This window comes from Salvelinus fontinalis, chromosome 5 (assembly GCF_029448725.1).
Source record: "Salvelinus fontinalis isolate EN_2023a chromosome 5, ASM2944872v1, whole genome shotgun sequence".
Lineage (NCBI taxonomy): Eukaryota > Metazoa > Chordata > Actinopteri > Salmoniformes > Salmonidae > Salvelinus > Salvelinus fontinalis.
In genome coordinates this window covers 41,374,593-41,396,890 of record NC_074669.1, presented here as the reverse complement: position 1 = coordinate 41,396,890, position 22,298 = coordinate 41,374,593, and the positions used below count along the sequence as shown (strand labels likewise).

The 22,298-nt window shown below is 43.6% G+C and overlaps 1 protein-coding gene across 2 annotated transcripts; it reads left to right on the top strand.

Moving 5' to 3' along the window:
- The first annotated feature begins 9,589 nt into the window (after positions 1-9,589).
- On the top strand, positions 9,590-21,252 carry smad1 (SMAD family member 1). Of its 2 annotated transcripts, none has more exons than XM_055923427.1 (6): positions 9,590-10,221; positions 13,371-13,652; positions 14,761-14,877; positions 17,316-17,537; positions 18,235-18,491; positions 18,673-21,252. In XM_055923427.1, exons 1-6 carry the CDS (start codon positions 9,822-9,824, stop codon positions 18,814-18,816), a joined length of 1,422 nt encoding a protein of 473 aa, XP_055779402.1. In that variant the 5' UTR covers positions 9,590-9,821; the 3' UTR covers positions 18,817-21,252. The 2 variants fall into 2 exon arrangements, with proteins under 2 accessions (XP_055779402.1, XP_055779401.1); XM_055923426.1 differs by having other exon boundaries at positions 13,371-13,676.
- Positions 21,253-22,298: the final 1,046 nt, after the last annotated feature.

Sequence of the window (22,298 nt, the reverse complement as noted above, 5' to 3'; positions counted from 1 at the left end):
TACCCCATTCTATACAGTCCAGAGTAGGGCACAACACCGCCCCCATTCTATACAGTCCAGAGTAGGGCACAACATACCCCATTCTATACAGTCCAGAGTAGAGCACAACACCGGCCCCATTCTATACAGTCCAGAGTAGGGCACAACACCGGCCCCCATTCTATACAGTCCAGAGTAGGGCACAACACCAGCCCCCATTCTATACAGTCCAGAGTAGGGCACAACACCAGCCCCCATTCTATACAGTCCAGAGTAGGGCACAACACCGTCCCCATTCTATACAGTCCAGAGTAGGGCACAACACCGGCCCCCATTCTATACAGTCCAGAGTAGGGCACAACACCGGCCCCATTCTATACAGTCCAGAGTAGGGCACAACACCGGCCCCATTCTATACAGTCCAGAGTAGGGCACAACACCGTCCCCATTCTATACAGTCCAGAGTAGGGCACAACACCGGCCCCATTCTATACAGTCCAGAGTAGGGCACAACACCGGCCCCATTCTATACAGTCCAGAGTAGGGCACAACACCGGCCCCCATTCTATACAGTCCAGAGTAGGGCACAACACCGTCCCCATTCTATACAGTCCAGAGTAGGGCACAACACCAGCCCCCATTCTATACAGTCCAGAGTAGGGCACAACACCGGCCCCATTCTATACAGTCCAGAGTAGGGCACAACACCGGCCCCATTCTATACAGTCCAGAGTAGGGTACAACACCAGCCCCCATTCTATACAGTTCAGAGTAGGGCACAACACCGGCCCCATTCTATACAGTCCAGAGTAGGGCACAACACCAGCCCCCATTCTATACAGTCCAGAGTAGGGCACAACACCGGCCCCCATTCTATACAGTCCAGAGTAGGGCACAACACCGTCCCCATTCTATACAGTCCAGAGTAGGGCACAACACCGGCCCCATTCTATACAGTCCAGAGTAGGGCACAACACCGGCCCCATTCTATACAGTCCAGAGTAGGGCACAACACCGGCCCCATTCTATACAGTCCAGAGTAGGGCACAACACCGGCCCCCATTCTATACAGTCCAGAGTAGGGCACAACACCGGCCCCATTCTATACAGTACAGAGTAGGGCACAACACCGGCCCAATTCTATACAGTCCAGAGTAGGGCACAACACCGGCCCCATTCTATACAGTCCATAGTAGGGCACAACACCGGCCCCATTCTATACAGTCCAGAGTAGGGCACAACACCGGCCCCATTCTATACAGTCCAGAGTAGGGCACAACACCGGCCCCATTCTATACAGTCCAGAGTAGGGCACAACACCGGCCCCATTCTATACAGTTCAGAGTAGGGCACAACACCGGCCCCCATTCTATACAGTCCAGAGTAGGGCACAACACCGGCCCCATTCTATACAGTTCAGAGTAGGGCACAACACCGGCCCCCATTCTATACAGTCCAGAGTATATCGGTCATACATTATAGATCCTCCTCAGGTTGGAGATTAGTAGATTTTAATGATGGCAATTGACAAAAGAAACGTCCAGTTTTTTGTGTGACTGAAATAACTAAATAAAACGTACCATTTTTAACTGTGAGCGAAAGTCACACCTATTCCCTTCAGATCCTCAGGTTTGGAAATACCCAAGTAAGGTCTGGACTGGAGAAATCCAGAAGATCTAATCCAAGTGTATGATGTTGTTGACAGTAGGTGATTGTGTAGAGAGCCCTGTCTGTCCAGATGTTCCTGTTACAGTCTATCACTCTCTACTTTCCTGGAATCCTCCATCTGAATTGGATTACGAGTTGTTTTTTTGCAGCTGGTCCGGAGCATGTGGTGTGATGGGCTGTCGACTAACTGACTATCTGACCGACTGTCTGACCGACTGTCAGACTATCTGACCGACTATCTGACTGACTGTCAGACAATCTGGCTGACTGACTGTCTGTGTGACTGACTGACTGTCTGACCGACTGACTGTCTGACTATCTGACCGACTGTCTGACTATCTGACTGACTGACTGTCTGTCTGATTGTCTGACTGAATGTCTGACTGACTGTCTGACTGACTGACCCATCAAAGCAGGGTTGTGTTTGAGATTGACAGACAAGAGCTGTCTTTGGTATTGAGTTGTGTATCATTGCTGTTTAATTTTCTCTCCTTTTCCGTTCATGGAAAGGGAATCTCATCCCAGAATGGCTGGAAAACCTGTAAGAGAGAGAATGGTTTATTTCAAATTCAGTAAGGCAACACAGTATCAATGGCAGCTAATGCTGAATTATTTGACACAATTTACAAAAGTCATAAATACACAATAAAATCTACAACTTAAAAATACATATTTTCTGGAAAGATGCTCTGGGTAACATACAGTACCAGTCAAAAGTTTGGACACACCTACTCATTCAAGGGTTTTACTTTATTTTTTACTATTTTCTACATTGTAGAACAAAAGTGAAGACATCAACACTATGAAATAACACATATGGAATCATGTAGTAACCAAAAAAGTGTTAAACAAATCAGATTATTCAAAGTAGCTACACTTGGCCTTGATGACAGCTGTGCACACTCTTGACATTCTCTCAACCAGCTTCATGAGGTAGTCACCTGGAATGCATTTCAATTAACAGGTGTGTTGTGACAAAGTAGGGGTGGTATACCGAAGATAGCCCTATTTGGTAAAAGACGAAGTCCATATAATGGCAGGAACAGCTCAAATAATCAAAGAGAAATGACAATCCATCATTACTTTAAGACATGAAGGTCAGTCAATCTGGAACATTTCTAGAAAGTTTGAAAGTTTCTTCAAGTGCAGTTGCAAAAACCACCAAGCTCTGTGATGAAACTGGCTTTCATGAGGACCACCACAGGAAAGGAAGACCCAGAGTTACCGCTGCTGCAGAGGATAAGTTCAGAGAGAAGAGACCTGCTTGGGTCAAGAAACACGAGCAATGGACATTAGACCGGTGGAAATCTGTCCTTTGGTCTGATGAGTCAAATTTTAGATTTCTTTTTATTTTTTAGATGTGTTGGACCGCAGAGTGAAGGAAAAGCAGCCAACAAGTGCTCAGCATATGTGGGAACTCCTTCAAGACTGTTGGAAAAGCATTCCAGGTGAAGCTGGTTGAGAGAATGCCAAGAGTGTGCAAAGCTGTCATCGAGGCAAAGCATGGCTACTTTGAAGAATCTAAAATATAACACTTTTTTGGTTACTACATGATTCTATGTGTTATTTCATAGTTTTGATGTCTTCACTGTTATTCTACAATGTAGAAAAGAAAAACCCTTGAATGAGAAGGTGTGTCCAAACTTTTGACTGGTACTGTATATGTATACCGCACAGGAGGCTGGTGGCACCTTAATTTGGGACAACGGGCTCGTGGTAATGGAGTGAGTGGAATTAGTGGAATGGTACTATGCGTTTGATTCCATTCTACCTGCGTCGTTCCAGCTATTATTATGAGCTGTCCTCCCCTCAGCAGCCTCCACTGGTATACAGAATACATGTAAAGGTCAGGTAAAGATCACATAACAACACTGAGACAACGTTTTTACCATCCCTTTCCAATCATAACCCTTCCCATCCCCCTGTACACCCATGGTGAGGTCATCAACCCTATAGGAAATGGGCTGCCCACCATGAGAGAGAGAGAGAAACATCTGTCCTCTCTTATTCAGTCCTCTGAATGTTCTCCCTCTCCACCTGTGGAGAGACCTGCAGGCCTAAACTGGAAGTGATGACGCTGCTATGCAGGCGGTGGTGATGACAGATACAGAGAGAAAGATCCCATAGCTACAGTTGAAGTCGGAGGTTTACATACACTTAGGTTGGAGTCATTAAAGCTTGTTTTTCAACCACTCCACACATTTCTTGTTAACAAACTATAGTTTTGGCAAGTCGGTTAGGACATCTACTTTGTGCATGACACAAGTAATTTTTCCAACAATTGTTTACAGACAGATTATTTCACGCATAATTCACTGTATCACATTTGCAGTGGGTCAGAAGTTTACACACACTAAGTTGACTGTGCCTTTAAACAGCTTGGAAAATTACAGAAAATTATGTCATGATTTTAGACGCTTCTGATAGGCTAATTGACATCATTTGAGTCAATTGGAAGTGTACCTGTGGATGTATTTCAAGGCCTACCTTCAAAATCAGTGCCTCTGCTTGACATCATGGGAAAATGAAAAGAAATCAGCCAAGACCTCAGAAAAAAAATGGTAGACCTCCACAAGTCTGGCTCATCCTTGGGAGCAATTTCAAATGCCTGAAGGTACCACGTTCATCTGTACAAACAATAGTACGCAAGTATAAACACCATGGGAACACGCAGCCGTCATACCGCTCAGGAAGGAGACGCGTTCTGTCTCCTAGAGATGAGCGTACTTTGGTGCGAAAAGTGCAAATCAATCCCAGAACAACAGTAAAGGACATTGTGAAGATGCTGGAGGAAACAGGTTCAAAAGTATCTATATCCACAGTATAACTAGTTCTATATCGACATAACCTGACATGCCGCTCAGCAAGGTAGAAGCCACTGCTCCAAAACCGCCATAAAAAATCCGGTTTGCAACAGCACATGGGGACAAAGATCGTCATTTTTGGAGAAATGTTCTCTGGTCTGATGAAACAAAAACATAACTGTTTTGCCATAATGACCATAGTTATGATTGGAGGAAAAAGGGTGAGGCTTGCAAGCCGAAGAACACCATCCCAACCGTGAAGCACGGGGGTGGCAGAATCATGTTGTGGGGGTGCTTTGCTGCCAGTGGGACTGCTGCACCTCACAAAATAGATGGCATCATGAGGCAGGAAAATGATGTGGATATATTGAAGCAACATCTCAAGACATCAGTCAGGAAGTTAAAGCTTGGTCGCAAATGGGTCTTCCAAATGGACAATGACCCCAAGCATACTTCCAAAGTTGTGACAAAATGGCTTAAGGACAACAAAGTCAAGGTATTGGAGTGGCCATCACAAAGCCCTGACCTCAATCCTATAGAAAATGTGTGGGCAGAACTGAAAAAGCATGTGCCAGCGAGGAGGCCTACAAACCTGACTCCGTTCGTTACACCAGCTCTGTCAGGAGGAATGGGCCAAAATTCATCCATCTTATTGCGGGAAGCTTGTGGAAGGCTACCTGAAACATTTGACCCAAGTTAAACAATTTAAAGGCAATGCTACCAAATACTAATTGAGTGTATGTAAACTGACCCACTGGGAATGTGATGAAAGAAATAAAAGCTGAAATAAATAATTCTCTTTACTATTATTCTGACATGTCACATTCTTAAAATAAAGTGGTGATTCTAGCTGACCTAAGACAGGGTATTTCTACTAGGATTAAATGTCAGGAATTGTGAAAATCTGAGTTTAAATGTATTTGTCTAAGGTGTATGTAAACTTTTGACTTCAACTGTACTTCCTCCCATATGGCTGAAACATAATGCTGCTTCAATGTGGTGTCATGGGAGTGGGCCTGGCCCTGGTCAGCAGCAGGCCAGACAGAGGATATCTGCCCTCAAACCCAGGTTTCCCTTGATGTAGCTTATCTCTCTCTTTCTCCATCTCTCTCTCACACACACACACACACACACACACACACACACACACACACACACACACACACACACACACACACACACACACACACAATAAAACACATACCTTTGCATACATACCTCTCCCCTCCCCTTACACCGCTTTTTAAATTAGCAAATGTGTTTGGGCGGCTAGGCTAAATATAGGAGGAGCTTTTAGCTTCCCTGTCAGTGTGGTTAGCAATAGCAGGCCTCCAATGGCACCCCTCCAGACACACACACACACACACACACACACACACACACACACACACACACACACACACACACACACACACACACACACACACACACACACACCCAGCTGTTGTAAACAGCACCTGTTCTCACAGAACCATCACTGCCTGTTAGTCTGTAGTAGTAGTACTAGCAGTAGTAGTAGTAGCAGTAGTAGTAATGGTAGCAGTAGCAGTAGTAGCAGTAGTAATAGTAGCAGTAGTAGTAATATTAGCAGTAGTAGTAGTAGTAGTAGTAGTAATAGTAGCAGTAGTAATAGTAGCAGTAGCAGCAGCAGTAGTAATAGTAGTAGTAGCAGTAGTAATAGTAGTAGTAGTGGTAATAGCAGCAGTAGTAGTAGCAGCAGTAGTGGTAATATTAGTAGTAGTAATAGTAGCAAAAGCAGCAGTAGTAATAATCGTAGTAGTAATAGTAGCAGTAGTAATAGTAGCAACAGTAGTAGTAGCAGTAGTGGTAATATTAGTAGTAGTAATAGTAGCAGAAGCAGCAGTAGTAATAATCGTAGTAGTAATAGTAGCAGTAGTAATAGTAGCAACAGTAGTAGTAGTAGTAGTAGTAGCAGCAGCAGTAGTAGCAGTAATAGTAGTAGCAGTAGTAGTAGTAGCAGTAGTAGTAGCAGTTGTAATAGTAGTAGTAGTAGTAGTAGTAGTGATAATAGCAGCAGTAGTAGTAGTAATATTAGTAGTAGTAGTAGTAGCAGTAGTAATAGTAGCATCAGCCGTAGTAGCAGTAGTAATAGTAGTAGCAATAGTAATAGTAGCAGTAGTAGTAGTTAACATTATTAGTAGTAGTAGCAGTGGTAGTAGTAGTAGTAATAGCTGCCGTAGTAGTAGTATTAGTAGTAGCAGCAGTAATAGTAATAGAAGTAGTAATAGTAGCAGCAGCAGTAGTAATAGTAGTAGTAGCAGTAGTTTTAGTAGCAACAGTAGTGGTAATACTAGCAGTAGTAGTAATAGTAGTAGTAATAGTAATAGTAGCAGCAGCAGAAGTAGTAATAATAGTAGTAATAGTAGCAGTAGTAGTAGTAGTAGTAGTAATAGCAGTAGCAGTGGTAATAGTATTAGTATTAATAGTAGTAGTAGTAGTAGTAGTAGAGGTAGCAGCAGTGGTAATAGTAGTAGTAGTAATAATAGTAGCAGCAGCAGTAGTAATAGTAGCAGTAGTAATAGTAGTAGCATTAGAAGTATTAGTAGCAGCAGTAGTAATAGTAGTAGTAGTAGTAGCAGCAGTAGTAATAGTAGTAGTAGTAGTAGTAATAGTAGTAGCATTAGAAGTATTAGTAGCAGCAGTAGTAATAGTAGTAGTAGTAGTAGCAGCAGTAGTAATAGTAGTAGTAGTAGTAGCAGCAGTAGTAATAGTAGTAGTAGTAGTAGCAGCAGTAGTAATAGTAGTAGTAGTAGTAGCAGCAGTAGTAATAGTAGTAGTAGTAGTAGCAGCAGTAGTAGTAGTAATAGTAGCAGTAGTAATAGTAGTAGCATTAGAAGTATTAGTAGCAGCAGTAGTAATAGTAGTAGTAGTAGTAGTAGCAGCAGTAGTAATAGTAGTAGTAGTAGTAGTAATAGTAGTAATAGTAGCAGCAGCAGAAGTAATAGTAGTAGTAGTAGCAGTAGTAGTAGTAATAGTAGCAGAAGTAGTAATAATAGCAGTAGTAATAGTAGCAGCAGCAGTAGTAGTAGTAGCAATAGTAGTAGTAGTAGTAATAGTAGCATCAGCAGTAGTAATAGTAGTAGTAGTAGTAGTAGCAGTAGTAGTAATAGTAGCAGCAGTAGTAGTAATAGTAGCAGCAGCAGTAGCAGTGGTAATAGTATTAGTATGAATAGTAGTAGTAGTAGTAGTAGTGGCAGTAGAGGTAGCAGCAGTAGTGGTAGTAGCAGCAGTATTAATAGCAGTAGTAGCAGTAGTAGTAATAGTAGTTGTAATAGTAGTAGTAGTAGTAGTAGCAGCCGTAATCATAGTAGTAGTATCAGTAGTAGTAATATTAGCAGCAGTAGTAGTAGTAGCAGTAGCAGCAGCAGTAGTAATAGTAGTAGCAGTAGTAGTAATAGTAGTAATAGTAGCAGCAGCAGTAGTAATAATAGTAGTAGTAATAGTAGCAGCAGTAGTAATAGTAGTAATATCAGTACTAATAGTAGTAGCAGTAGTAGTAATAGTAGTAATATCAGTAGTAATAGTAGGAGCAGTAGTAGCAGCAGTAATAATAGTAGCAGCAGCAGTAGTAGTAGTAGCAGCAGTAGTAATAGTGGTAGTAGTAATAATAGTAGTGGTAGTAGTAATAGAAGCAGCAGCAGTAGTAATAGTAGTTGCATTAGAAGTATTAGTAGTAGCAGTAGCAGTGGTAATGGATCTCCCGGGTCTCCCGGGTGGGGCAGGGGTCTAGGGCACTGCATCGCAGTGCTAGCTGCGCCACCAGAGTCTCTGGGTTCACGCCAAGGCTCTGTCGCAGCCGGCCGCAACCGGGAGGTCCGTGGGGCGACGCACAATTGGCATAGCGTCGTCCGGGTTAGGGGTTAGGGAGGGATTGGCCGGTAGGGATATCCTTGTCTCAGTATGTAAAAAAATAAAATGTAACAAAATGTATGCACTCTACTGTAAGTCGCTCTGGATAAGAGCGTCTGCTAAATGACTAAAATGTAAATGTAAATGGTAATAGTAGTAGTAATCGTAGCAGTACCTGACTCGGTGGGTGTAAAACTATGATACTTGTGTGTGTGCGTACTTGTGTATGTGTGTATTTTTGTCGTGGTGGATAGATACAGAATATAATGTTTACAATGAAATGGATGCACAATAAATCAGAGATTTATGTGGGTACCTGAAAAGTGGGTAGGCTATACTATCCTCAACCAAAATGCTACTTTCCATCACTGCTGATATCCTCAAAAGGAATATGAACTATTGAGTTCCTGGTCTCATATTTCCCCTCCAGAAGGAGAGAGTGGTCTTGTTTCTCCTGGTGAATTGGTGTCAGGGGACCTCAGTGAATGGGGCACATTTGTCATGAATTTCACCATGCATTTCCTCTTTTATTGGCCTGGATGTCGCTAGCTGATTCCTGCACTTAAAGCTGTTTGTTGCTGAGTGTTTTATAGAACATTATTTTGATAATATAAAAATCCAGTGTAGTCAATAAAGTTCTGTTTCCTTTCAAGTGCGGCCAAATCCTACCTCAACAATTCTGCTTTGTTGGTCTAATTAAATTGATGTTTTATGTGTATTTTCTTATTCAACTAAATAATTTGGATAATGAATGTTATTGGATAATGCAGATCATTTTATGTAACTGCCCCCATTGATATGGCAGAGTTCTATGATCTAATGTCCTTTCTAGCATACTTCCAAGAATGCATGCCCAATCCATGACTTCATTCTACTTAGTTTGCTAGTGTTGATATTGAAACAGAGTTCTCTCTGAGTGATATTTGAGAGTGGTTATGTGACGGTAACAGGGCCGTGTGTACAGGAAGTTATCTGGAGAATGACTGCTGACTGTAGTGGGACGGTGTTCATTGTGACCCCACTGCTGTCAATTCCCAGAAGTCATAACACAGTGACATCATTGGCCCTCTCTCCTCACACGGCCAATGTTGTTCTGCCAATAAAGAGAATCACTCCGTTTCCTTTGGAGGGTCGCTAGTTGCTTTCCAGGCAAGATTAGTGGGAACACTGATATCTCTTCCTTCAACTGTCCACTTGAAGGGAATCTGTTGAACTCTGTTTGTCTATGTTAGAAGTGTTATAGATTTCGTTAGCATTGGTTTAATCTCCTCCATCTTCCTCCTAGGTGTCGTGTTCAGAAGTTCTGTCCTGAAGCTTTGAACACCGAGGACTACCCAGCCATCAGTGGCACCTAAAAAAATACAACAGCAGCTTTTAACCTCCAACTTTTTCCCCCACCAAGTGGACTATCTCTCCATTGTAAAACCTAACCCCGCACACTCACGTGTAGCGCCCTGACAACGCTACGGTCGCAAAGAGGCGACAGACACAAACGTCACCATGAACGTCACCTCCCTGTTCTCCTTCACCAGCCCGGCCGTCAAGCGCCTCCTCGGCTGGAAACAAGGAGACGAAGAGGAAAAATGGGCGGAGAAAGCCGTGGACGCGCTGGTGAAGAAACTGAAGAAGAAGAAGGGAGCAATGGAGGAGTTGGAGAGGGCTCTGAGCTGCCCGGGTCAGCCCAGTAACTGTGTCACCATCCCTCGCTCCCTGGATGGAAGACTCCAGGTGTCCCACAGGAAAGGCTTACCCCATGTTATCTACTGTAGGGTGTGGAGGTGGCCTGACCTGCAGTCTCATCATGAGCTCAAGGCTCTGGAGTGCTGTGAGTACCCGTTTGGCTCCAAGCAGAAGGATGTCTGCATCAACCCGTACCACTACAAGAGAGTGGATAGTCCAGGTGAGTGTGTGTGTGTGGGGGGGGGGGGGGGTGTATTATAGCATTAGAGGGTTTATGTTGCGCTGAAAAGTTAACGTAAAATGATCATCAAGGATGATATGCTTTTTAATTATGTTTTGTGTAAATATATCAAATGTTTCTCCACTAGATCTTTCCAGCCTAATGCCCCATTTACTTCATGTTTGATTTATGACCCCTTTTGAAATGTGTTTTGATAGTTCCTGCATTTCCTATGATCCTTCACATCGCTCTTGAACATGAAACATTAATGGTGAACCATACACATAACCCATAAGATACCCACCCCAGCAGCCTGTTCCGCCCCTATCATCAGCCGATGGTTTTCTCGTCTCTGCTCATGGCTTTCCCCTTCCCATGGTTTCTGCAGATGTTCTCTCCTTTTTTCTCCCTTTCCCCCTTTCATATCTTCCCCGTGTCAGCCAGGTGTTCTAATCTGTCTGAACTGAGACTCAGGAGAAACAAAACACCACCACACACTATAGATATGCCTCAGAAAACCCAGCTGTGTGTACTTGCGTGTGTGTACTGTATTTATGCATGTGTGTGCGTGCGTGCGCCTATACGCATGCACATGTGTGTGTACGTGTGTGTATGTGAAACCAAAAGATATTTGTTTCCCTAATGGACAGGGGACATTAAATGTCCTCTTTTGTCTGTCTGCTAAGCAGAAGATGAGGCCCAGCTGACTAGACAGAAACAGCTGTCCACAGGGTGCTACAGGAAGGGGGGCGAGTGTGTGTGTGTGTGTGTGTGTGTGTGTGTGTGTGTGTGTGTGTGTGTGTGTGTGTGTGTGTGTGTGTGTGTGTGTGTGTGTGTGTGTGTGTGTGTGTGTGTGTGTGTGTGTGTGTGTGTGTGTGTAGCAGGAAATTCCAGCCGGGGGAGAATGAGGGCTTTGTTTTTGGCATGCTCTGTGCGGCCGGTCGGGCCGGGGAACACACACACACACGTGGTGTTTCTCTGAGGAAGAAGGGGACAGGAAGCCACACACAATGGGAGGGAGGAGCGGATGCCCGCCTCACACACTTGTTTTAACAACTGGGCTGTAGCACCTGTCCGTCCACACCTCCCCATCTCACACACACACACACACACACACACACACACACACACACACACACACACACACACACACACACACACACACACACACACACACAGACACACAGACACACAGACAGACAGAGCTAGTCCCAAAGCAGTAACACCAGGATAGAACAGATAACATAAAACGCCCTGACACTAGTTTTATATAGAACAATAGCCAGGGTTCAGACTCGACCTTGGGATTTGGTTATGCAATAGTATTCAATAGGAGATTTTTTTACTACGCTCAAACTAAATTTGTCAACAGAATATGCTGTAAATAGAATTTAAAACACAACTTTTGACCAGTACTCTTTCTCATTGTAGCATTTTATTGGGATAGGGGATACCTAGTCAGTTGCACAACTGAATGCATTCAACCGAAATGTGTCTTTTGCATTTAACCCAATCAGAGAGGTGTGGGGGGCTGCCTTAATTGACATAATTGGCACCTGGGGAGCAGTTGTTGTTGGGGTTTAACTAACTGCCTGTCACACCCTGACCTTAGAGATCCTTATTTATTCTCTATGTTTGGTTAGGTCAGGGTGTGACTCGGGTGGGAAAATCTATGTTTTCTATTTCTTTGTTGTTTTGCCGTGTGTGGTTCCCAATCAGAGGCAGCTGTCTATCGTTGTCTCTGATTGGGGATCATATATAAGTTGTCATTTTCCGTTTGGGTTTTGTGGGGTGTTGTTTTCTGTTTAGGTTGTTTCCCTGACAGAACTGTGCGCTTTCGTTTTCGCCTTTTGTTTGAGTGTTTTTGTGAACATTAAATTATGAACACTTTCCACGCTGTGCTTTGGTCTCATTCCGACGATAAACGTTACACTGCCTTACTCAAGGGCAGAACGGCAGATTTTTCACCTTGCCAGCTTGGAGTTTTGAACCAGCGACTTTTCAGATTACTAGCCCAACGCTCTTAACCGCTAGCCTACCTGCCTCCATTGACAAAACTCTTAGTGTCAGTATTATTTAATGATATATTTATTACCTATTTGTGGATATTGGTGTAACAGATCTCTAGTGGTTTATATCTGATCTCATACCTCTGAATGGTCCTCACATCACCATTCAGCCACAATCATATTTTTCTCCATGTGATAGATTCTTCATAAATGGACTCACTCACCTCAGAGATGTTTTCTCTGAACAGGATGTCTGGAACAGAGGCCAAATACTGCTGGCTAAACCAACACACTGCAAGCTACAATTCCAAAAATGCAGGGGCATCTGCAAATGTGCACAGCGAATAGAGAGAGAGGGAGGAGGGAAAGAGAGAGAGACAGAGAGAAAGAGAGAGGCATTTTATGATGCTATAATTAAAGAACTCTGTCCATCCTGTGTGTGTGTGTGTGTGTGTGTGTGTGTGTGTGTGTGTGTGTGTGTGTGTGTGTGTGTGTGTGTGTGTGTGTGTGTGTGTGTGTGTGTGTGTGTGTGTGTGTGTGTGTGTGTGTGTGTGTGTGTGCGCGCACGCTAACTGGACTCATGGGGCTTAGGGACACAAAGAGAGGGCTAACCCCCTACCCTCGCTACCCACAATACCCTTGCTAGCAGGGTCAGCCTTTGCATCATAGCAGGTATTCAACTAAAAAGGCTCTGTACATCTCAATGAAACTAAATGGGGAATAATAATAGGTCTGCTGAGAGTTGTAAAGGCTAGAATATTTAATGATTGGAATATTGATTATAGAGCAGAGTGTATTTGGATGTGCCTTTCATTTGAAACGTAAACTGGCCTCACCTATTATGAATGTATTATATAGTGTCTATCTATGCAATGGTGCAACAGACCCGGCAGCCATTTTGTGCAGAATCTGGCCATAACTTACCATTCAAAGCAGTATAGAGATACAGAAACTGCTCCTGTAACTAACCTTGGGTCGTGTTCATTAGAGTACACAACAGAAAACATTTAACAGCAGAAAACAAAATGTATTTCTTATTGGGCAAGTCCAGGTTGTCCCTCCATGTTTCTGTCTGTTTTCTTCGGTTTCATGCCAACTGAACATGACCCTGATGTCCTCTCTCCTTCCCCTCTGTCTCAGTGCTGCCCCCAGTGTTGGTCCCGCGGAATAGCGAGTTCAATGCCAAACACAGCATGCTACCACGCTTCCGCAACCCTCTGCACCAGAACGAGCCCCACATGCCCCAGAACGCCACCTTCCCAGAGTCCTTCTCCCAGGCGAACACCCTGATGAACTTCCCCCAGACACAGACACACTCCCCTGGGGGTAACAGCTACCCCGGCTCCCCTGGTAGTGGCAGCAGTGCAACCTTCCCCCACTCCCCCACCAGCTCTGACCCAGGCAGCCCATTTCAGATGCCAGGTGAGCCGCCAGGTCAGATGCCAGGTACAATTCACTAATAACTTTTATAACGGTTAGTGTGGTAACAATGTATTGAATTATGCCATCACCCTCTTGGGTATCTACACTGTGTACAAAACATGATGAACACCTTCCTAATATTGAGTTGCAGACCCTTTTCCTCAGAACAGCCTCAATTGGTCGATGCATGGACTCTACAAGGTGTCAAAAGCGTTCCACAGGGATGCTGGCCTATGTTGACTCCAATGCTTCCCACAGTTGTGTCAAGTTGGCTGGATGTCCTTTGGGTGGTGGGTCATTCTTGATACACACGGGAAACTGTTTAGGTTGACAAACCCAGCAGCGTTGCAGTTCTTGACACACTCAAACCGGTTCGACCTGGCACCTACTACCATACCTTGTTCAAAGGCACTTCAATATTTAGTCTGCCCATTCACCCTCTGAATGGCACACACACACAATCCATGTCTCAAGGCTTAAACATCCCTTATTAATCGTTCTCCTCCCCTTCATCTACACTGATTGAGGTGGATTTAACAGGTGACATCAATAAGGGATCATAGCTTTCACCTGGATTCACCTGGTCAGTCTGTCATGGAAAGAGCAGGTGTTCATAATGTTTTGGACACTCAGTGTATATGTGTGTGCTAGGCAAATGGCTGATCCAATATAAACAATGGAATAGGCTAAGCAGCAATAGACTTACTGTAGGTGATGACAGTAAGTAAAGGACGTATGACAGGAATATTCAGGTAGCTGTACTGTGTAGGTCAGCGTTTCCCAAACTCGGTCCTCGGGACTCCAATGAGTGCACGTTTTAGTTTTTGCCCTAACACTACACAGCTGATTCAAATGATCAAAGCCTGTTGGCTATTTGAATCAGCTGTGTAGTGTTAGGGCAAAACCCAAAACGTGCACCCCTTGGGGTCCCGAGGACTTTGGGAAACCCTGGTGTAGGTAAAGGTGTTTTTGTCAGTATGTTGGACTAAACCAAAGGCTCTAAAACAGATAAAGCTGGTAAGTCAATGTTTAGTATAGAGTGACAGTTGGAAGACTTCTTTCTCTCTGGTTTAAACCCCCTCTCACCCCTCTCTCTGCCCTCCTCCAGAGACCCCTCCTCCAGCCTACTTGCCCCCAGAGGAGCGGATGACTCAGGACTGCCCCCAGCCCATGGACACCAACCTGATGGTCCCCGCGTTACCCCTGGAGATCAGCAACAGGCCAGGTAATCAGCTGTGACATCACCCACTTAGAGCTGTCAGCGGCCCCACCAGCTCGTACTACAGGTGCAAGGGGTTTTCTGGGTACAAGTACGCAACCATGACACACTGCTTTTTATTTGTCGTGGTGAATCAAACTCAGTTTTAATAGGCTATGTAGTTGAAAATAACACTTGAAAAGTAGTCGTGGTTGTTGGGGTTTGTGGTAGTGTTCATTAAAGTTCTCATGCATGCAGTAAAGCTAGTAAGAAAAACGGATGTAGGTGCTTTATCCCTCTGTTAAAATAAGGGGTGATTCATGTGATGACCTTCAAAATTGCACATCATGAGTTGGAAAAGATTAGCTAGAAAACAATTTCCTTCATATATTCAATAAAAAGAGAATTTATAGGGAATTTTATATGATCATTAATGCAGGGTAAATGGGAAAATAACATGAATGCGTATCCATGTTCAGAAAAGCAGAGTATCTCACACCATTTTGAGGCAGTAGGTTTTAGATTTCAGTATGATGAACACAAAAGCGTCAGTCTATACATGCAACCCAGAGGAAACATCAGAGAGTCTGCCAATTAAATCTGGTCTCAGAGCAGTTTTTACGAGGCCTTTAAAAGCTTCTGGCTGACATCATCTCTGCCGGTGGTAATTAACTGAAAGCTCGTTAAGAACTTGTTAAGAATTGGCCTCACTAATTACATCCAACTTTTATATCTGAAACACTTGTTTCAAATAAAAAAAACCTTGTTGAGAACCCTTGTTTGCTACCACCTACCTCAACTGTGGTTCAGTCAATCGTTAGTTGCTGTGGAGATCTGGCATTCCTACACATCACACATCTGAACAGCCAGTCCATACGCAAAAGCCATGTATGCCACCAGTCATGCAGGCTATTTACATGGCAAAAGATAAGGTGTTAAAGGGGTTTGATTTTTGAAGTCGAAGCAATTTTGAGGTGTCTACAGTACAAAGTCTGTTGATACTTTCAGCGGCCAAGGTATTGGGCAGAATTGTACAAACTGTTTACGCTTGCTAAAACCAGTATTGCAATCTCCTTACCAATCTCCCTATATAATTGTTATGCATCCAGTCACGGTAATATCCCCACCCACACAGATGGATATTGCAATGGGTGTGGAGAAATACTCCCGGGAAGTGGTGATTGGGGAATTTTCTGTCCTTCCCCAAGCTGCATCCTGTGTAGTGTTCTAGAGGTCCGGGCCGTTTCCATTGTGGGCCGGGCCGATGGATCTAGGAAAAGCATAGACCAAATACACCTGATGGCCGCTACTCTCAGCAGAGGAAGTTAGGAAGGAGTATGCCACTTGGATAAACTCTCCCTCCCTCCTGTAGAGAGAGGGGGCCAGCTGGCATAAAGCTCACCCAAGATACCGGGCAGAGAGAGATGGCACCAGGCGGGCATCGTCTTGGTCTATTGACTGACTGCTTGACTCAATAAATACTGATCCTAGACCAGACTAGACTGCCCGCAGTCAGTGGACAGTATTTGATCAAGACTGGCCCTGTCCAGACTGACCACAGTCAGTCTAGTGGGGTTGGATGGATTTGCCAGCATTGATTTTCTGTTTCTGTTGTATGCAAACATGACCTATAGCTCTCTGTGTGTACTCAGACTTAACGTCACATACCACACATTTCATACACCTTTCCCACGTTTTGTCATCAACATACAAATAATAAAAAAAAAATCTTCTAATCCTAGTAAAGGAAGAAGGAGATGAAAGATTAACATCTGCTATATCAGACTGCAGCTCAAAGTCAGACTAGACAGACAGACTTTAACTTTATCAGAACAGAAGGCTTGATGCTCATGAGCCACTCTAGTCAATCTGCACGTGTGTGTGTGTGTGTGTGTGTGTGTGTGTGTGTGTGTGTGTGTGTGTGTGTGTGTGTGTGTGTGTGTGTGTGTGTGTGTGTGTGTGTGTGTGTGTGTGTGTGTGTGTGTGTGTGTCTGATCATACACACATCTCACCCTTTCTGTGTGTGTTTGACATCCTGTACAGACGTTCAGTCGGTGGCCTACGAGGAGGACAAACACTGGTGCTTCATAGTGTACGACAAGCTGAACAACCTCCCTCTCATCCCTGTCTCCTCTCCTCCCTTCCTCTCCCTTTCTCCTCCCTGTCTTCTCCTCCCTTTCTCCTCCCTTCCCCTCCCGGTCTCCTAGATGTTCAGCCGGTGGCCTACGAAGAGGACAAACACTGGTGATTCATAGTGTACGACAAGCTGAACAACCTCACTCTCATCCCTGTCTCCTCTCCTCCCTTCCTCCTCCCTTCCCCTCCCTGTCTCCTAGATGTTCAGCCGGTGGCCTACGAGGAGGACAAACACTGGTGCTTCATAGTGTACGACAAGCTGAACAACCTCCCTCTCATCCCTGTCTCCTCTCCTCCCTTTCTCCTCCCTTCCCCTCCCTGTCTCCTAGATGTTCAACCGGTGGCCTACGAGGAACCTAAACACTGGTGCTCTATAGTGTACTACGAGTTGAACAACCGGGTGGGCGAGGCGTTCCAGGCCAACTCTACTAGCGTCCTGGTCGACGGCTTCACCGACCCGTCCAACAACCGCAACCGTTTCTGCCTGGGCCTCCTCTCCAACGTCAACCGCAACTCAACCATAGAGAACACCCGGCGACACATTGGCAAAGGTAAAAATGGCCATGGATGGGAACACTCTTATATTGCCTTATATTATCCCAAATATAAGGCCATGGACACACTGTCCACAGGACTGGTTCAATTGTTAGTGTCAGTGTTTATTTTTTTTATTTCACCTTTATTTAACCAGGTAGGCCAATTGAGAACAAGTTCTCATTTACAACTGCGACCTGGCCAAGATATAGCAAAGCAGTGCGACAAAAAACAACACAGAGTTACCCATAGGATAAACAAAAGTACAGTCAATAACACAATAGAAAAATCTATATACAGTGTGTGCAAATGGAGTAAGGAGGTAAGGCAATAAATAGGCCATAGTAGCGAAGAAATTACAATTTAGCAAATTAACACTGAAGTGATGGACGTGGAGATGATGATGTGCAAGTAGAAATACTGGTGTGCAAAAGATTTTTAAAAAAGTAAATAAAAACAATATGGGGATGAGGTAGGTAGTTGGGTGGGCTATTTACAGATGAGCTATGTACAGCTGCAGAGATCGGTAAGATGCTCAGATACAGTGTGTTATGGGCTGTGGCTAAAGAGGAATGGTGCTGTCCAATCAGAATTTTAATGGATCAATTAAGAATCCAAGCAAGTTGCCAAAGGCAACAATATTCTATTCCATTCTAATCTACTGTACTCTACTCCATTCTAGTCCCATGTAACCCTCTCTTCCCCTCTCCCCAGGAGTCCACCTGTACTATGTGGGTGGTGAAGTGTATGCTGAATGTCTGAGTGACAGCAGCATCTTCGTCCAGAGTCGGAACTGTAACTACCACCATGGCTTCCACCCCACCACTGTCTGTAAGATCCCCAGCGGCTGCAGCCTCAAGATCTTTAACAACCAGGAGTTTGCTGAGCTGCTGGCCCAGTCCGTCAACCACGGGTTTGAGGCTGTCTACGAGCTGACCAAGATGTGCACCATCCGCATGAGCTTCGTCAAGGTAACCGTCATAGACATACATCCCATAATATAGAGAATATAATGTTAAATGGTTCAGAATGAATGATGGGTCATGAGATGAAGACGAGAAAATTCAAAGAATAAAGGAAATACGATTGAAAGAGCCATGATGATAATACCTGTCCCTAAAGAGAATATCTCTCTGCCTCTTGCTCTCCCAGGGCTGGGGTGCAGAGTACCACCGCCAGGACGTGACCAGCACCCCCTGCTGGATTGAGATTCACCTGCACGGTCCTCTGCAGTGGCTGGACAAGGTGCTAACCCAGATGGGTTCCCCCCACAACCCCATCTCCTCCGTGTCCTAGACGAAACTGTCCCCAGGCCCCAGGGCTGTCCAAACCCAGCATTTAAGTTCCAGTGGAGGGGAGGATGGGTGGGTTTCAGGGTGGGGGTAAATTCTAATTGAAATCAGTCAATTCAGGAAGTAAACTGGAATTTTAAGAGAATCTAAATTAAAATAGGAAATTCAGTTTATTTACTGTATTGACTGAATTGAAATGGAATTGACCCCAACCCTGGGGGGTTTGTACTTGAGGGATTATGTCTGAAATTGGGCACATTGCAGACTGGGATGTGTGGGGGGGACGAGATAGAAGCATCTGGAAGATACTTGATCTTTGTGACCAACTGTAATAATTATCAATCAGACTCAAATCATTATAAACTAATCATCCATTCAGCATTACGCAAAGTATCCTCCTCATATGGGGCCCATATTCAGAAAGAGTCTGAACGAGGATCAGTTTGGCCTTTTAGATCATAATGATGGATTTATATGGACTGGTGGGACCTGAACCTAGATCAGCACTCTAATACGTGAATATGGGTCCCTGATCTTGTTCCGGCAGTTTTTCCTCTTTCTTTTCCCTTCCCTTCCCCTGTTTTTTGGGTTAACATTGGAAACCCATACAGCCAGTTTCATGTGTTGCTACACCGATAATAAATGTGTACAGAATTGGAAGGATTGGAAGACAACCAATATGGATGAAAAAATGTAGAAATATTATGTTTCTTATGAACATATTTAGAACCTATGAAGATACTGAGGTCAGTAAATACAAATGTCTCCCCCAGAACCCTAAAAATGTAATTTTTTTAGGTTTTGGGAAATAAAAAGAGTTGAAGAAAAAGACCCCTACATAAAATCCCTTTAGATTATTTACAAACCCTGTCATGAGGAGAAATCAGGAGAGGGCATCAGTGGGAGCGGGGCGGGAGAGTGAGGTGGGCATTGTGGGATTGTGCTCACAGGACATAAGATTTAAAAAATTATACATAAATAAATATTTCTCTTCTTGTGTTACACCCATGTTACAACTGAATTAAACAATTTTAATCGTGTTTTAGGCATACTCAACATTAGAGCAAAGTGCTGTGCAGTCGGTTTTGCAAACGCATAGTTTGGTTTAGTGTAGCAAATCACCGGTTGGCTTGTTTAGGTAGTGACTGAAGAATGCCACTAAACAGAGAGAGAGATAGGCACAAGCGTATGATAGTTCAGTTTGACCCTAGCTGTGCATGGTACAGCCAAAAAACAAAAAAAACAATTGTAGAGTCACATAGAGCCCCACAGTGGAGGTGTCATAATACCCATAAAACCTAGTGGTCAAACAGGGAAATGGTTCCAATCATTTTTCCTGTAGGGGATTTTAGAAACACTTCCAATAAGGGCTGTGTTTTGTGTAGTCTTACCCTGGCGTGACGTTTGATAACCGTGTAAATCTCTCTAGGACAAGGTGACTTTTATCAGTATATTACGCTATTTACTCTCAGATTTGTAAATGTTAATTATCCTCAAAGTAAACATCATGCAAAACTACAAATCCCTTCAAGCTCCTGCACGTCATCGCTAGCTGATACCTTTGCTATCAGGTATTGTCAATTTAGAACTTGCACAAGACACTTAACAGAATTGTTCATTTAAAGAAATGTAACCAATTTATTCATTACTGCATTTAGCTAACATTAGATAGTTAATCCAGAGTTTCTTACCTTTTCCTCGATTCGGCATGCTCATCCAGATCATCATGGCATTTATAGTCCTTTATGATAGCCACATTAGCAGCCAATTAGCGTTTCATTTTTGGGGGCGAATATATTACTAACAGTCACCTTGTCCTAGAGAGATTTACACGGTTATCAAAACGTCAAGCCAAGGTAAGCCTTCATGAAACACAGCCCTCATTTGAAATGTTTCTTAAATCCCCTATGGGAAAAATGAATGGTGGAAAAACGATTGGAACCATTTCTCTGTTTGACCGCTAGGGTTTATGGATATTATGACACATTGTGTGGTAATCTATTGAGGATATATCTCTTCTGTTACATTCTCTGATGGCATCAACTCAGCAAAACTTACAAAAAGACAGTTAATAAAACAATGGCATCCTTCAGAACTTGTTGACTGAAAAATAAATATTAGTTTCACTGGTGAGTGAGTTACTGATGGCCCTAATACATGATTTGATCATTTTATAAAAATGCATACTGTTTTTTTCTTTCAATTATTTTAGGCTTAGAAAACTCCATCTGCTATTACAAGTTGTATTGATTTTTGTATTTTCTTCAATATGTTTTCTTGTCGTTTCTTGTTATCTGCACTTTCACGCATTGTTGCCTCTTCTCTTTGTTTTTTTGTTTCGTTTTTTCTGTTTTTGCTGAGTAGTACTCCCAGAAAGCAGTTTTATTCCATGAATATCAAGTCTCTACTGGAAGATTCAATAAATAAAGTTGTTTCATTACCTGTGGCCTTATATTGTTTTCATTTTTTAAGAATAACAGAATGTTAATGTCAATGTCCAAACGAAATTTCCACGGATGTCAACACGTGTAATGTTGGTATCATAAGCTACATAACAGTTTCAAGTTGACGATCAAGAAAGTTCAGTATAAATATTGCATAAGAGCAAATTTATGCTTGATCTGAAATGTGATCAGAGGCGCGGTATGGATGGTGTGGCGCAATCGCGGAGCCTCTGCAGGCACACAGAGGCCAAATTGAACTCTACCGCATCGCTGTGCGCCTCTCAAATTTTGTAACAAATGCGGAGGGCTCTGTATAGCTCCGCATTGACATGATTGGTTAATGGTAGATGGGGGCGAGAGGTCCTGTATAAACACAAACTCACTTCCTTGAAAACTTCCTTCACAACAGCTCTGCGCTGCTTGGTGAAGCCCAAGAATGCCCTGATTTCTGCAGAGGCTGTATCACCATAAATGCTGCATGGCCAATGCAGACGTCCTAATGGCCATGTAGCGCTTTTAAGCAAACAGAAGAATACACCATGATGAAATTTAACCTCAAATAACATAAATCCCAAAATCATTCATATTTAGTCAAGACTGCATATTTTGCAAGTATGATTCTTTGAAGTGTGAGTTCTCATATGAGAAGAATGAGTGTGGATAGAGGAGTGGTGTGACCAGATATAGTGGAGGCTGATGGGAGGAGCTATAGGAGGACGGGCTCAAATTGTACTGGCTGGAATTAAATCAATGGAACGGATTCAAACACATCAAACAGCTCCTCCCACCAGCATCCTCTGAGATAGACTGAGGCCATGGTATTGGAAGCACACCTGTTGCAAGGCCCTTAGGTATAAAACACTTCGGATCACCCTTGGGGAGTTGGGACATGAAAACAACACATTTTGCAATTGACACAGCCAAATTTTTTATTTTTTTATTTTACCGTTATTTTACCAGGTAAGTTGACTGAGAACACGTTCTCATTTGCAGCAACGACCTGGGCAATAGTTACAGGGGAGAGGAGGGGGATGAATGAGCC